At 35.0% G+C, this 18063-nt stretch overlaps 1 protein-coding gene across 6 annotated transcripts in view; it reads left to right on the top strand.

Annotated features, from left to right (window-relative positions):
* Window positions 1-18063, top strand: part of Camkmt (calmodulin-lysine N-methyltransferase) — a 376320-nt gene that overhangs the window by 15107 nt on the left and 343150 nt on the right. For all 6 annotated transcript variants that reach the window (XR_013429007.1, XR_013429006.1, XM_078029278.1 and 3 more), the window contains exons 2-3: window positions 5029-5201; window positions 15816-15880. Coding sequence is in view for 4 of the 6 variants with exons in the window: in XM_078029278.1 (XP_077885404.1) it covers window positions 5029-5201; window positions 15816-15880 (238 nt within the window). In the remaining 2 variants the exon portion in view is untranslated. The remainder of the gene's footprint in view (window positions 1-5028; window positions 5202-15815; window positions 15881-18063) is intronic.

Here is an 18063-nt window from a genome sequence, read left to right as displayed (position 1 = left end):
GTTCTGTTGGTATTCTGGTCTTCTGCGCTCCCACCAGAATTGTCCATTAAGCTCTGCTTACAACAATATAAGGCATTTCCAGCTTGCACTGCCAAGCATCTCAAAATTCCTCCCACCAATACCAAAAAGCTCCAAAACCTTCTGAACCACCTGGTCAGGTTAGTCACAGCAATGACCTGACCCCACTATCGGTACCAATTTCTGTTTTAGGCAGCTTTTTTCATTGCTGTGACTAACTGACCTGACAAGAACAATTGTAGAGGAGGAAAAGTTTATTTGAGGGCTTTTGTTTTCAGGGGTCTTAGTCCACAGAAGGCCAGCTCCATTCCTCAGGGCTTGAGGTGAGGCTGAACCATCATGGTGGAAGAGTGTGGCAGAGGGAATCGGCTCACATGATCATCAGAAAGCAGAGGGAGAGAGAGAGAGAGATCTTCACTTGTCACATAAATATATATACCCCTAGCCATGCCCCAGTGTCCCAGTGTCCCTCCAGCCAGACCCTACCTTGCCTTCCGTCACCACTCAGTTAATTCCATCAGGTGATTAATTCACTGATTGGTGAATCAGCTCTCCTCTGAACCCTTTCACATTATCTCATACTGAGCTTTTGGGGGGACACCTCACATCCAAACCATAACAAATACTAATCAACTTTTGGCCTTTCCATAAATTTCTCTGTAAGTGTATGTTGAGTTGCATTTCAAATGTGTTGAAGTGTATTTTTATCCAGAAACTTTTGAATTCCCATTGTGTTTTTTTCCTTTTCTTTGGTTCATGTGATTTAGAAGTATGTTTCTGTATTTCCAAATACAGATGGCCTTTCAGTTATCTTTTATTTTTTTTTTTTTAAGAAAATACTTTAGGGGGCTGGGAATGTGGCTCAGGCGGTAGTGCGCTCGCCTGGCATGCGCGCGGCCCGGGTTCGATCCTCAGCACCACATACCAACAAAGATGTTGTGTCTGCCGAAAACTAAAAAATAAATATTAAAAATTCTCTCTCTCTCTCTCTCTCTCTCTCTCTCTCTCTCTCTCTCTCTCTCTCTCCTCTCTCACTCTCTCTCTCTTTTTTTTTAAAGAGATGAGGAGGATTTCTTAATGACTGAGTGCTGTATCTAGATGATGTTAATTAAGTTAAGCTGTGTGTAATTAGTTAAGTATATATACCTCTGCTGTCCTGTAATAAAGCGGCTCCCGCTGTTTCAATCTTTACAAGTTGCTTGTCACCTCCTGGTTATTTTGCCCAGCCAGACTGTGGCAAATGGTGGTCCGTACGGGGAGCCCTGGGACGCTCGGGGGTAAGTGACAAGGTAGGCTGCCCGTCCTTAGAAATAGATAGGACGGGAGCAAAGCTGCTTGTCCCTAGAAGCAGATAGGGCGAGAGGAAGGATGGCCATTTTAAGAAAGTGGAGAAGATTGATACAGTGTGTTTTTGTCTTGTTTTGTCTTGGTGTGTTGTATTGTCTTTGTTACGAAAATATGGGATCAGAAGTTAGTGAAGGTCAGACAGAGGGGGTGTTAAGTAAATTGCTGAAGGAAGGAGGCATCCCAGTAAAACCAAGAACAGTTAGGATATGCGTTGATAAAAGCCCAGGAACTCTAGTCAGAAAGAGGAAGAAAGTTCAGAGGAGGAAGGAGTTGCAACAAAAGGCTAACGAAAAATACTTTTCGTTACCAGAGGGTGCGTGAAGCTGTGCGGTGGGTGCTGCGTGCGTGGGCCAGTCACAGCACAGCAGGGACTTTCCAAGAGGCTGAGGCCACTGGCCTTTCCCCGCCCCCTACCTGGGGAGGGGGATGCCACTGCTGGGAGCCCAAACCCAGACCTGACCTGACCAGACCCAGACCTGAGGCAATCTCTCGCAGGCTCTTGCTCCCTTTGCCCGGTGGCAGTTTGAGTCTGGGACACTCCTCAGGGCCTTCTGGGGCTGCCCGGGGACAGGACACGACAGCTGATGGCAGAAGATGCGCCTGGCATCCCTGAAGTTTGGCTATTTTCAATGCCAATAACTAATGAGTCGTCAGTTTTTTCCCTATTTGCTGCAGGTGCTGCCACGGGACTCCTTGCTATTCCTGTAGATAAATGCAGGGTTAGCAAGATCTTAAATCCATGGCAGCTGATATCCAGAACTCCAGTTTAGCTACAATGGTTCTCCCACACCTGGAGGTTAATGAATAATGAGCCACCATTGAGGCCTATTTCAAATGTAAAAAACCTTGAGATAATGTACTGAATTGTTCAGAGGGTTGTTTTCTTGGTGTCTGCTGGAATGCTACAGGATTTTCTTTAGCCATCATTGCCAGAGTTCCTGCCTTGTCCCAGTGCCGTCCCAGTGCGGGTGAGGACAAGGGTGGAGGGATTTCCAGTGTTACTGAAAACCAAACGAGACTTTGGAATCACAGCTACCATCTTCACAGCTGTTGCTGTTTCTGCTGCTGCTGCAACGGCTTCTGCGATGGCTATCACACAAACTGTATAAACAGATGCATCAATGAATAGTGTGGCTCAGCAGGTGATACTCAGTCAAGGAGTCGATTTACTTTGGGGAGAAATGGACATATTAATGGATTCCTCTGCTTTGAACTGCTTGTGGAACTTGCCTGGACTATGTGTCACTTACATGTATTGTGAACTATCTGTTGATGCAACGAATTGTGGTAGTACCGGGGTATCTTTGCTAGTGGTGTTATCGGTGGTACAATTTTTCCAAAAGGAGCCGTCAATTGGCTTGGTATTGTGGCATTTTGTATCCTCCCCCTTCTGCTTGTAGCAGGTTATCCACAAGTATGGCTAAGTGTGTTGGGCTGGTAGTCAAAGATGGGTAAGATCCAATTACAATGGCCAACCTAAGACAGGAGACTGATTTGAGGTCAGACCATCCAATGACGGGTAAGGACCATATGTAGTATTGGACAACCTAAACAGGCACGGTCCCTAAGCCACATACTTGTTGTTTAATTAAACAAAAGGGGGAAATATTGAGGGCCACAATCAAGTCAAGATGGCGCTTGGCATTTGCCAGGAGGAGTGGTTTGTGAAGTAACGCCATCGAGTCATTAAGATGATGAGGATTCCTTAATGACTGACTGCTGTATCTAGATGATGTTAATTAAGTTAAGCTGTGTGTAATTAGTTAAGTATATATACCTCTGCTGTCCTGTAATAAAGTGGCTCCCTCTGTTTCAATCTTCACAAGTTGCTTGTCATCTCCCGGTTATTTTGCCCAGCCAGACTGTGGCAGCTAATTAATTGTACCTTAATGGTGTTTTAAATTGTTCCTCTATCCCATGCTTGCACTTTCTAGTTCATAAAAGTTTATTCTATGGAGGATATAGAGGCTTGATCATATTCAGATTTGATGTTTTTTATTTTGTTAAATGGCCAATATAGTAATGGTGTTTATTTATTACATAATCACAATGATATCTATTCCCTCCTTTCCTTCCTTCCTTCCTTCCTTCCATCCATCCTGAGGATTGAATCCAGAGCCTTGCATGTGCTAGGCAAATGCTCCACCACTGAACTACATCTCTATCCCTTTTTATTTCTTATTTTGAGATGGATTCTTGCTGAGTTGCCCAGGTAGCTTTGAATCTGTGATCTTTCTTTTTTGGCCTCCCAAGTAGCTATAATTACAGGTGTGGGCCTTCTTCTTCTTCTTCTTCTTCTTCTTCTTCTTCTTTTTTGTGGTGCTGGGGATTGAACCCAGGGCCTTGTGCATTTAAGGCAAGCACTCTACCAACTGAGCTATATCCCCAGCCATATTTCTCTTCTTAATGATGATGACTTAGGGTCATGAATTGACAAGGGGTTGGAAAATGGTGGTATTCTAATTTTGTTGTTCTTTATTTTTCTCTTGAGATTGTGCTATAAGAAAAATTTTCCTTATCTTCTATTTGGTTACCTTCAGTTAGTTTCTAGAGGAAAGACATAAATACTTGATTCTTTTTTCTAAAAAAAAAAAAATTTTTTTAAAACAATAAGTTGGTTTTCTGGTACCCTCAAATGGTCATCAATGAGGCATTTAAAATGCTGTTAAATAATATTGTTTTGTATTTATCACATATTGTATTCATTACATCTATTAATATTTCTGCTATCCTGTCTTTGGCCAGGATAGTAGGAATATTCAAATTGGCTCCTGTCTCCTTTTGACATAAAATATAATTTTTTATAGCTTTCTTATTTTCTCATGTGCAGGATGTTCCAGGCTCATTTTATACAACCCCTGTGATTTCTCCAATGGGTCTTAATTTGTTTTAGTAAAATAATTTTTATAATCTAGGTTCTAGGCATACCTATACGTTTAATAATTGTTTTAGACCTTTTCATTGCTGCAGATGTAGGCTATATAGTTTTTTAAAAATATATGCATCATTAGTTTTTATTATACTTTCATTTTGATCCATAGCTACAAGATTTTTACTTAACCTCATCTCAATATTACAACTGTCTCTTTTTTTTTTTGCTTAAAAATCTGGCTTTCAAAATGACATCAACAAAATTAGTCATTTGATTTATCCCAGAACACACACACACACACACACACACACACACACACACACACACACACACTCACGCACACACGCACACACACGGTTCAGAATAACATACCTGTCCCTGCCTAGGTAAGTCTGAACTTCAACTTTCACCCTCTACTTCCATACTTACAAAGGTGCGGCTTATCTTCTCCATTCTTTTTTCTGAAATTGACAAATGTCCCCAGGAGAAAATGTCCCCAGAGAAAAGCCATGCTTACCTCTCTGTATTTCCTTTTTAAGACATTATAATGGTAAATCATCACTATCTTCTTTGCTGTCTGATGTCTTCAAGTATATTTTAAAATATTTTGTGTATATTTTTATTTTTCATTTTTTTGGGTGCATCTTTTTAAGTTGTGTTCAGCAGGAGTTCGTCTGAATTATCTAATCCATCTTTGTCAGAAGTGAAAGTCCCTTCTCACTTAAGTTTTGAACACTTAACTTATGATATGTTTATATAATATGACTTCAATATTTGATTTTATTTGAAAGGTTCTGAGGCAGAAGCACCTGGATGATTGCCTGCGACGTGTGTCTGTAAGAAGATTTGAATCATTTAATCTGTTTTCAGTAACAGAAGCCAAGAAAACAGAAACTGAAGAGGAGGCTGGTACATGGGTCCAATATACAAGTGTCTTCTATCCTGAATATCGTATCTTCTTAAGGTAACTATTATTCTAGTTAAGATTTTTTAAAACTGTTTTTTCTCTTGAAGTAGAAAACAATCTACCCATCCCCATTACTCCTTTTATTGAATTTTAGGCAGTCTTTACTTATTCTTTATTTTTTAGGTATTGCAACTTTGTGTTAGAGAATTCTGCGGCTTTAAGCAGGTCTTCCTGTATTTTCAGACTAGAGGAAAAAAAAAATCCTCAGGAATATGGTGGCATTTGAGGACAATGTGGGTTGCAAATCAAAGGGTTCAGTTTAACTGTTCCCTCCTAGCATTTGATTATGACAAAAAGCCAAGTTCTTTTTGAGGCAAAGGAGGCTGAAAGTAAAAAGAGAATTTTTCCAAGTTACTCTTCAAGTAGTAGTTATCTGAAAAATCAAGCTTTGCTATTTTTCCCATTCATGTTTGTCACTTTCAGAATAGATTGTGAAGAATAGGAGGAGAAAATTCCGCTGAAAACACTGATATTGTGAGAACACAAAGACTGTTCTGGCTTTAAAAAAATGTTAGAAAAGAGACAAGAGAATTGCAAACCGAAGTAACAAGATACCGCTGTTACTGAATTTATTTTCTCTCCAAGTTGTATTCTAGCATGTTGCAGTAATACTGTAGTTGTTTCATTTTATAAAATCTGCCTTTTCTGACAACTTCACATTTTGAAAGGGAGGGAGGAACACGTTTATAGTTATTGTAAGCAGAGCAAAAAAACATTTTTAGTAGAAATGTGACTTTCTAAGCCTTAGGTAAGGCTAGGAATAATTTTTAAGAAAAAAAATTTCACAAAGAATATCTATTTTTAGTATGTTTCTTGAACTTAGTTTAAAATATCTAAGTTTTAAAAAGCACCATAATAGTTGAAAATTTGAGATTTGAATAAAATTGACTAGGATGGGCTAGGAAGAAAAATTAGGATCTGGTTCCATAATATTTGTTTTGTGGAAACCACCAAATGAAAGAGACAAATTTGGGGATTTGTGAGTTTTTCTTTATGTTCATTATAAAATTCTAATTGGAGTACCTCAATGACCTTGTATTCTGTTAGAAATAATAGGTTCAGTCCTTTGTAAAGAAGGAAAGAAAAGTGCATTAAACACTTACTTACTATACTCCAAGTACAGAGCTAGGTGCTTTGATGTATTTTGTTTCGTGTAATCCTGATAATAATTCTGGAAAGCAGGAATAAAGATAATTAAACAGTGGGAAGATAGTATTTGTAAGGAAAATAAAGAAGGACTAACAGAGTGATCCAGTCGGAGTTTTCAGGTGTGAACTTAAAACTTCTATATCCACTGGTAATAAGTGTAAATCGTAGCAAGAATAATTTCCTGCTATATTTAAGACCCTTATAAAGTTGGCCAGGGAAATATGAAATTTTCTGTTCTTGAAATCTTACAAAATAAGGTCTGGATTAACTGTCTAATAGAAATAATACTGACCTAAAATTATTTAGAATGCAGGCTATTGAGTAAATGGAGATTCCTTTCCAAAGCATGTTTTTTAGTGATATATTTATTTATGAAAAATACATGTATGTATGTATGTATACACACACATGAGATGTATATGATGTATATGTCACTGACTACTGAGTTAGGGAAAGAAGACAAGTAACTGAACTAAAATTTTGGCCTCAAGAGCTGCCAAGACCTTTTCTTTCTTTGCATTCTACGTAGTAACCCTCCATGTTAATAGAGCAAAAATAGCAATATCTTTTTCATTTATTTTTTTTTGTAGTTGTAGATGATAGCATGCCTCTATTTTATTTGTGTATTGTTATATGTGCTATGGATCAGACCCAGTGCCTCACACATGGTAGGCAAGTGCTCTGCCACTGAGCTATAGCCCAGCCCCAAAATAGTAATATCTAAACATGGAATTCTAGAGCTGAATGCAATATTAGCATAAATTTAAAAAAATCATAACATTAATAATGCCTGGCAATTGATGCACTATTGTGAGTGGTTTCCATGTATCAGTATTTAATCCTCACAATAGCCCTGTTAGGTTAATATCGTCATCCTCATTTTACAGATATGTAAAATGAAGCACTTGGTTGAGGTCACATCACCAGTAGATAATTGTGCCTGTATTAAAACCCAGGTGGTCTGGTTCTGCAGCCTGTACCTACAAAAACAAACAAAATCCCCACCAAAACCCCGTTTATTTTGAAATAATTATAGATTTGCAGCAGTTTGTACAGTGTCTTCTATATAGCCTTCACCCAGCTCTCTTCATTGATAACATTATATACATTTTTTAAAAAAATTTTATGTGGTGCTAGAGATTGAACCAGGGCCTTATGCATGTGAGGCAAGCACTCTACCAACTGAGCTGTGTGTCCCCAACCCGATAATATTGTATACATGGATACACAGCCTGAACTTTTAGTTTTTACACTATCCTTCCTTTTATGAGAGAAGTCATACATTTTACAGATGAAGAAATTGAGGCCCAGATAAGTTAATTTCTTCATTGATTATTCTTAGTATTCTATTTCTTTCTCCTTAATCTTGTTATAGTAAATTGCTGAAATTACTGAATTACCTAGGGGAAAATTTCTGCCAAAAATAGTTCATTGATTCTGGGTATGAATTTTGTTCACATTGATTTCTTACATATTTATCACTTTTGCTTGTTTTCTGTTATCTGCCCATTATGAATCTTCACTCTTTTTCCTTTTATATCTGCATCAATTATTTTCAATCTGTTTCTATCACATTTCTTTAGGTAACACTCTTCAGTATTGTGTTATAGACATACTAAAAGTTTTTTTTTTAATTTTTTAAAATTACTTGCAACAGTCAAAAGAAGAGAAGTGTTTTAGAAAGAGGGTAAATAACTAGATGTTTGATTTCAAAGTATGATTGTACTTTGTTATTCTATGTTATTAAAAGGTGTATAAGCTGTAGCTTTAGCTAAAACTTTGATCATTATTTTTTGTTAGCTTTATATGATAATATTTAAAATGAAGGAATAAAAGAATTTCCCTTAATGACTTTTAATCAGAAACATTAGACTAGACAGTATACAAGTTAGATTCTGAAATCCCCAAGATCTGTTACCATTTTTATATATGAATGGCCAACTCTTTGTTCAAAAGTTTGAGAGTTAGGAAATTAAAATCCAGGGTACGAATACTCTTCTTTATTATTTGATAAAGTCTTGTTTTTCTGGAGCTTTATTTCTTAGAACTCTATTTTTTATTTTTTTTAGATAGAAAATCTTTTTAATACAATAACATATAAATTAAGTTCCTTGCTCTGTGAAATATAAAGATATCTATTAAATGAACTTATTGAAATATACATCTATTTTTAAAAAGTAGGTAATATCACTGTGGAAATAAGCTATATAGTTTTCTTTAAATTATTTTCAAACAAGTTAATAACGATTTTAATTTTTAAAATATTTTTCTTTTTTTATTGGTTGTTCAAAACATTACAAAGCTCTTGACATATCATATTTCATACATTAGATTCAAGTGGGTTATGAACTCCCATTTTTACAGATTGCAGAATCACATCACTTACACATCCACATGATGCCATATTAGTGACTGTTGTATTCTGCTACCTTTCCTATCCTCTATTATCCCCCCTCCCCTCCCCTCCCATCTTCTCTCTACCCCATCTACTGCAATTCATTTCTCTCCTTGTTTTTTTTCCCCATTCCCCTCACAACCTCTTCTATGTAATTTTGTATAACAATGAGGGTCTCCTTCCATTTCCATGCAATTTCCCTTTTCTCTCCCTTTCCCTCCCACCTCATGTCTCTGTTTAATGTTAGTCTTTTCTTCCTGCTCTTCCTCCCTACTCTGTTCTTAGTTGCTCTTATTATATCAAAGAAGACATTTGGCATTTGTTTTTTAGGGAAATTGGCTAGCTTCACTTAGCATAATCTGCTCTAGTGCCATCCATTTCCCTGCAAATTCCATGATTTAGAAATTTTTTAGTGCTGCTTAATACTCCATTGTGTATAAAGGCCATATTTTTTTAATCCATTCATCTATTGAAGGGCATCTAGGTTGGTTTCACAGTCTAGCTATTGTGAATTGTGCTGCTATGAACATCGATGTGGCAGTATCCCTGTAGTGTGCTCTTTTAAGGTCTTCAGGGAGTAGTCCGAGAAGGGCAATAGCTGGGTCAAATGGTGGTTCCATTCCCAGGAATCTCCATACTGCTTTCCAAATTGGCCGCACCAATTTGCAGTCCCACCAGCAATGTATAAGAGTACCCTTTTCCCCACATCTTCGCCAGCACTTGTTGTTGTTTGACTTCATAATGGCTGCCAATCTTACTGGAGAACTTTATTAAAGAGACTGTTCCTGTTAGGTAGATGCATATATAGAAAACTACAATGGAGCTGGGGCTGTAGCTCAGTGGTGGGGCACCTGCCTCGCACATGTGAGGCACTGGGTTTAATCCTCAGCACCACATAAAAATAAATAAAGATATTGTGACAATCTGCAACTAAAAAAATATTTTTAAAAAAGAAAGCAAACTAGACCAGGAGATGTTTATGTTTAATAAAAATCTTTTATTAAAATTTACCTGCCTCTGGGGCCTGGGGTTGTGGCTCAGCGGTAGAGCGCTGGCCTAGCACGTGCGAGGCCCTGGGTTCAATCCTTAGCACCACATAAAAATAAATAAATAAAATAAAGGTATTGACAACTACAACTAAAAAAAAAAATAGTAAATATAAAAAAATTACCTGCCTCTATCTTATAAGCTGAAATTTTATTATTTTATCGACTTTGCTATATAGGTACTAGAAATTGTCCTCGCACCCCCTATTTCAACTTAATTTCACTAAGCATTATGTTTGCTTCCATTATATTTGGAACTAATAGAAGTTCCTGAGTTATTCATTTATATATATGCATATTTTAGGTATAGTAAAAGGTGAGAGGTCTGAATTGTCCTTTCTTTGAAAAAGATTATTGTTGCTATGATAATAGGACTTTTAAAATAAGTTTCAGTGTGTACGGAAAACTCAAGTCTATTGAGTCATATTTTAATGCATGTAGATATTGGCTAATTATAACTTAGTGTTCTAGTTTGTTTTAAACTTCAGGTTTGTATAGTTTATATATAAATATACCCCAAATTTCAGTAAATCAAAATATTCCCTTGAACATTTTTTGAATTTTCCTGTATTATGTGTATATAAATCTGCTGATTACCTGTAAGGAAGTAGACAAGACTGAACAATAAGAGGTCTTCAGCTTTTTTTCCCCCAGCCATTTATTTTTGAAAATGTTTCAAAGCAAGTTGCCTTTAGGATAAAAAAATAAATAAATAAACCTTTTCTTTCTGAAAACCTCTCCTCTTTTTTCCTCTGTGGCCTTTTGGGGTCCATTCTACTCTCTGCCTTATTTTTTCTTTCTTTTTTTTTTAAATGAATTTTCTTGTTAATCAAGATAAAATTCACATGCCATAAAATTCACCATTAAAAAATATTTTAAAGCATATAGTTCAGTGTTGTTTAGTATATTAACAGAGTTGTGCAGCCATTACGGTTGTCGAATGCCAGAACTTTTTCATCACCTACCAAAAAAAGCCCATACATGTTACAGTGACTTCCCATCTTTGTCCTTTCCTTAGTACCTGGCAACTACTAATCTGCTTTCTATTTCTATGGATTTGTATGTTCTGGACATTTTATATGAATAAAATAATATAAAATGTGGCTTTTTATGTCTGCTTTCTTTGTAATTTTTAAGATTCATTAAAATCTTAAAGGAATCTTAAGTACCATGTATCAATATGCATCATTTCCTTTTTTTTAATGGTAAAAATAACGCCACATTTTGTACCCATTCGTTTGTTGATGGGCATTTGGGTTGTTTCTACTTTTTGACTATTGTGAATAATGCTACTATGAACATTCATCTAGAAGCATATGCTTTTCATTCTCTTGGTATATATACTTAGGATATACGTGATATATGCTGGGTATAGTTGTTACTCTGTGTTTCAACTAAATTGTTTTCCACAGTGGCTATAGCTTTTTGTGTTTCTTCTAAGAATGTATGAAGGATCCAGTTTTTCTCCATGCTTTCCAGCACTTTTTGTTTTCTTTTATTAAAAAAAAATAGCCATTTAAGTGGTTGTGAGATGATATCTCACTGTGGTTTTTGATTGGCATTCCTTGAATAACTAATGATGTTAAACATTTTCATGTGCTCATTTGTGTGTGTTCTTTGTATTCAAGTCTTTTGTCCTATTTAAAATTAGGTTGTTTACCTTTTTGTTTTGCAGTTGTGAGAATTTTTTTAAGCTTAAAAAATTGATACATAATTATTGTTCATATTTGTGAGGTACAGTGCAATATTTCAAAACATGTATACAATGTGTAATGGTCAGATAAGGCGTATCTATCAACTCAGGCATTTATTATCTTTGTGTTGGGAAACATTCAAAATCTTTTCTACTAGCCATTTTGAGAGAATTGTAAACATATATATATTCTGGATATCAGGCATGTGATGTGTAAATATTTACATGTTGTCTTCTGGGGTGTGGGTTGTCTTTTCACTTTCTTTGTAATGTCCTTTGATTCAAAAACATTTTTAAATTTTGACCAAGTCCGACTTATCTATTTTTTTCTTTTGTTGTTTGTGATTTGGGTATCTTATTTAGCTCTAGCTTACTCTGAATCTGTTGTTTGAACCTCTTGGTATATTTAGGTTTAAAAAATTTTTTTAGTAGTCTTTTTTTTTTTAACCTCTTTAAATAATTACCTGCTCTAATGACTTGTCCTTTAGTCCTTGCTCTATAGGTTATTCTTGGGAAGGAAGTCAAAGGTCCTCAGTCTTAGGATAACTTTAGGTTGTGAAAAAACTTATGTTGGCTCTTGGGGAGAATTATATGGCTCTTGGTAATTAAAGGCTTGGGAAATAATGTTTTAAGCTTTGGAATTTGAGAGAAAGATGGAGTGAACTTTTTATGCTCTGTATATCTGGGCAAAAATTTTGTCATTATCATGTAACATTAATTACCAGTATCTGCTAAGACAGAAGTCTGTAAGGATTAAGTTTGAAAAAGTCCCTTCCCTGTCAGCATTACTATTTAGCCATTAAGTTTAGACAGGACCTAGGTAAATAATTGAAAGATTAAGGGTAGACAGAATCTAATAGCGTTGACACTTGAATAAAGTATTTGATGACTCATTGGACAAAGAACAGTCCTTGAGTTTGGTACAAACAAAAGGAAACTTGAAGTAATCAAATTGAATCTTTACTAAACTGCATTCATGGAAGTTTTCCTATAATTAGCACTAATTCTTATACTATTGAAGGCAATGATTGTTGACATTCTTTCATAAGATGTTATCTTTTAGGGTTTCAAAACCCTAATAACTTTGTAGGTACTTGTTTTTCATTTTTTATAAGGATTTTAGAATTGCAGGATTAGGTTAACCGGTCCTCAACCCCTTATCTTATTTAAAAAAAAAAACACAGGGTATACTTCTTTCTTTTTTTCTTTTTTTTCTCTTTCTTTCTTCAAGAAATAATGCATTTAATAATTTAAAGTTTTGCTTCAATGATAATACTAAAAGTTTTTAAACTTTTTAAAATAGGCATTTCAATTCTATATCCCTGCTTTTGATTTTTAGAAATATTTAACATTATGCAAAATGTGTACCTTTTTTCTACTTTGTTTCAAATTTAATTTCAAATACTTTTTTTTATCCTGATCTCTATGTATGTCTCAGAGAAGAGAGGGAGGGGAAGGAGTGAAGGAGAGAGAGAGGGAATGTTCTTGTTAAAACTAGCCTGAAAATAATTTTACTTTTAGAAATTTATCCTAAGGAAATAAGAAATGAGCTTAATGAAATTTCCATAAGCATTTTCAGTGAAGCAATATGTATGATAGCGTGGTGTTAAAAAGTGTTGGCCCAAGAAATTGTAGTTCAGAAAGTCATTCAATGAACACTGGGCAGCCATTAAAATGATGTTACAGGACATTACTTGATGTGGGGAACTGTTTATAATATGACAAATGAAAAACAGAAATTACAAAACAGTGTGCTTTCAGGCTTTATGAATGGTATATGAGCACAGAATAAGATTTGAAGGTTATGTACTGAAATATTAACTGTTGTTGTCTCTAGAGGCATGTTAGGATTATGAGCAGTATATCCTTGAAGGAACCCTATATTGCTTTTATATTTAGAAAAAAATTTTTGAGTTATATGCTATACTGCTGATTATTTTATAGCTTCATCTTGCTTTTTCAATGTTACATACTTTGTTGCTTTTCCTCTTATTTCAGTGTTTAACATAATTTTCTATATTCAAAAAAATTTTCTTAGAAGTTGATGAACCTTTATTTTATTCATTTATTTTTACGTGGTGCTGGGGATCGAACCCAGTGCCTCACACATGCTAGGTAAGAGCTCTACCACTGAGCCACAACCCCAGCCCTAGTTTTCCATGTTAGGTAAAATACCTCATCTCTCCCTAGAATCTTATATGCACACAGAAGGTAGAGAATCCATTGTGTTATGATGAGAAAGGTTTGATTCATGGTTGGTGACTTTATTTCCTTAGATTATAATAGTTCTGAGCCCAGTGTTTTTTTGGCCAGTTGTGATTGCCAAAAACATCTTGCAGTTTCATGTATTTGTTCTGTCAAGAAATAAAAGCTTATATTTTCTGAGAAGGATAATACAGTTTACCAGCATTCTTTTGTCGTTTGTTGTGGTTTGCTAGGTCTGCCAAAACAAAAGGCCACAGAGTTGGTAGCTTGAAAGCAGAAATTTTTTAAAAGTTCTGGGGCCTAGAAGTGTGAGATCAAGGTATTGGCAGACCTTTCTTCAGAGGGCTCTTGGCTTACAGATTGCCACCATCTTGCCATATCTTCATGTGGTTGCCTCTCTATGCATACATATATATCCCCTTTTGTCTCTCTTTGGTTCCCAAATTCTTCTTCCTCCTCCCCTCCTCTTCTCCCCTTCTTTTTTCCTTCTTCTCCTCCTCTCTTCTTCCTACTCCTCCTCCTTCCTTTCTTTTTTTCTTTTGGTGATACTGGGTATTGAACCCAGAAGGACTCTACTTATTGTGTATATGGACACAATATCTTTATTTATTTATTTATTTATTTCCATGTGGCACTGAGGATCGAACCAGTGCCTCACCTGTGCGAGGCTAGCACTCCACCACTGAGCCACAACCCCAGTCCCCATCCCCAACCCTTTTATTTTTCATTTTGAGATAGTCTCACAAAGTTGTCCAAGCTGGCCTCATATTTGCAATTCTCCTGCCTCAACCTTCTGAGTAGCTGGAATTATAAGTATATACCACAGGGCATGGCCTGAAACCCTTCTTTTAAAGGCACCAGCAATTTAAAGACCACCTTATTAATTACCCCATTTTGACTTAATTACCTCTTCAAGATTCTGCCTCTAAGTAGACTCGCATTCTGAGGTATCTGGGGGTTAGAACTTCAACTTATAAATTTGGGAGGGGGGCAATTTAGTTCAAATGCTGTACATAATTTGTACTACATTTTAATGACAAAGTAGTGTTGTTGAATTATTATTAATGAATTATTATGAATCATTAATTTATTATGAATTATTATAAATTATTACAAATTATTAAAACATCTTAAGTCGAACTACAGCTGTAAGTTTTATGAAGGAGTATGTTGAAAATTGTAGATGGCTGGGTGTGGTGGTGCATGTCTGTAACCCTAGGTAACCCTAGTGGCTGTGGAGGCTGAGGCAGGATGATTGTGAGTTCAAAACCAGCCTCAGCAATTTAGCTAGGCCCTAAGCAAGTCAGTGAAACCCTGTCTCTAAATAAAATACAAAATAGGGCTGAGGATGTGACTCAGTGGTTGAGTGCCCCTGAGTTCAATCCCCAGTACCCACAGACCCTCAAAAATATTATAGATGGATTAGTACCAATTTTTTTATATCACTAATGTAACAAGTAACTCAAACCCTGTGAATTATTAACAGGTCCATTTCTATTTGAAGAGTACCATCTTTCATAAGTATTACTAAAATCAATAATCAAATAAAATACTTAATGGGTTATCAAGTGAAGACAAATTAGAACTAATTAAGATAAGATTAGTAGACAAATGCTACAAAAAATTTACCCACTGGCATTTAGAGTTGCTTGTTTATGAAATGTGCAGACCTGTAGTTTTGGTTAATTCTTTGTGAATTAAGTTATGAATTTGTTGCACTGTTTAAAGGGAAATTTTTATGTATTGTGAATGTGGTTCTAGAGAGTGATTATCTTCCTTTGACCATAAGATTCTCTAAGTGTAATGTGTGTGCATGTGCATGTGTATTTGGTCTTTAAGATCAAGACCTTACCTGTATGTAACTAAAATAGGTTTGTTAAAATTATTATTAATAATACTTTAAAATGTTCATTAATCATCAAGAAATGTCATAGCATTAAATATTCTGAAGACTGTTTTGTTTTTTTCTTTCTCCCTCTAGTGGACAGAAAATATTTAAAAAATACAACATGGAAGGGTTTATTAGTATTGGGTGCATCATACATACATAGTCTCAGCTTTTTTAAACATTGGAAACACTAGTGTTTCAGAATCATTAAAAAAAGTTCTTTATTCCTTTGTAGACATAATAATGGATCCTTGAATGTTGAAGATGTTCTTACCAGCTTTGACAATACAGGAAATGTCTGTAAGTTATATGCTTCCTCTGTAGAAACATGTTTGGTTTTTTAAAAAGCAAGTTGATGGTGTTCTCACTACTGTCATACTTACTATTGTGTGTACATAGAAACTTATCGTTTAGCTGCAAAATAAGTCCCATATAACATGCATGCTAAATACGATATGGCAGTTTTTACATCTTGTAGGGGTGTGTGCAAGTAAGAATACAGGTCAGAAGGAACTCTGATCCTATTTCTTTTGTTCCTTGTTTCCTTTGTGACCTTCTCAGTTATATAATGGAGGGTCTACTTCTTTTCTTTTTGCTGTGTTTTGGATACTTTCTGTTCCATTACCTGCTTCTTTGCTTTTTTATTACAGATTAAACCCAGAACATGTTTTCTGTGATGCTAATATAGTTTGATACTGGAGTATTTTTTAATGCAGTATTCAGTGTTATGGAATATATTTACTTTTCATCGAAGCCTCTGATTTCTTCACTGAGAAAAATCACTTAAATAATTCTAAAATAATTTCACATGATGAAAGAAATTAGCCAAGAATATTTTTATGTCACTGACTTAAACAACATATCATGATGAGAGCTTCTTCATGTTTGTTGCTTAGTTATTTATGTTAAGATAGTGAATTAATAGTGAAATATGATAATTTTAAGTTTAAAAATAGTAAATTTTTTTCAAAGGAAGTTTCAAAACCATAACTACTTTACTGCCTAAAGTTAAATAACATACTTTGTTAAGAGTACTACTTTATAAAATGCATGGATAATAATAGAATAATTTCCAGGCAATAATTTTGTTCTGATGTTCACATTATGGCAAGCTCTAGATGGTATAGGGAACTTTGTCACAAGGAATCTATAAATGTTCTAAAATTATCCTAAAATATTTAAAATAAGTCAAATTTGTTTTTCATGGACAGTGACAGGCATATTATATGTTAGCTTCTACATACTGACTCTTTAAAAACAAATTTTTTTTGTAGTTTTAGATGGACAGCATGCCTTTATTTTGTTTGTATATATTTATGTGGTGCTAAGAATCAAACCCAGTGCCTCACACATGCTAGGCAAGCACTTTGCCACTGAGCTATAGACCCAGGCCCATGTATATACTTACTCTTATTTCCCACTTAGACATATCTCATGTTTTTTATTGGAGGTCAGACAAGAACTGGGCAAGGGATGCTAATGGCAGTTGAGGAGACTTTTTTTCTTCAGTTTTAGGGTAATTTTAAATAAGTCAGCCCTAAGTATACATAATTCCAGAACATAGTCTGAATTGTGAAATGAAGAATTTTTAATTCAGTAATATGAAAAAATGAATGTTGTTGCCTGGAACTTGGTCTGAAATAGGGCCACTAGCTGGCAGCATTATATAAAATAAAAATAATTTCTGTAAAGGTCTAAATTATTATTTTATGCATGAATAACCAGCTTATCCTTCTCAAACATTTTTTTCCCCTGTCTTCTCTCTACACATCCCCAAATTGCTTTCCCATTAACAAATAAAGTTGAATGTTAAAGACATTATTTTCCACTGCTGTCTATTGTTTGGTAGGAAGGTTTGATATTTTGGAATGAGACATACCTACATTTGAATCCTGGCTCTGAAATTCATCTGGATCAATTTAAATAATCCCTGTGTCCCTTAATTGTTTTCATAAGTCTGGATATAATGTATATAAAGTATAGAACACACTGTATTCCTTAGAGTTGACACTCACTAAATGAAAAATATTATTACTAATGATGGGCACATCTCAAACTTCTTTTAGTTTTTTCTAATAAAAAGATAATATTCATACATATAATTTTATATATTTGTATTTTTAATATTTATATATTGATTAAAATAAGTTTAAATTTTAAAAAGATGCTGAGTTATTCTGATATTTTAAAGTGAAACTTTGTTGATTGAACTAACAAATGAGAACTAGTTAAAATTACCAAAATTATAGTTAATTACAATGTTTTGCATAAATAGGGTCTTTAAAACCTTGACTATGATTTGGGGTTGTACAGTGGTAGAGTGCTTACCTGATATGTGTGAGGCACTGGGTTCGATCCTCAGCACCCCATAAAAACTAAAGATATTGTGTCCATCTACAACTAAAAAAAATATTTAAAATAAAAACAAAACCTGACTATATTACCAAGTGATATAAGTAGTAACAAAAGCAAGATCTTTTAAA

This window comes from Ictidomys tridecemlineatus, chromosome 12 (genome assembly GCF_052094955.1).
Source record: "Ictidomys tridecemlineatus isolate mIctTri1 chromosome 12, mIctTri1.hap1, whole genome shotgun sequence".
NCBI classification, from domain to species: domain Eukaryota; kingdom Metazoa; phylum Chordata; class Mammalia; order Rodentia; family Sciuridae; genus Ictidomys; species Ictidomys tridecemlineatus.
This window is presented reverse-complemented; position numbering and strand designations above follow the sequence as displayed.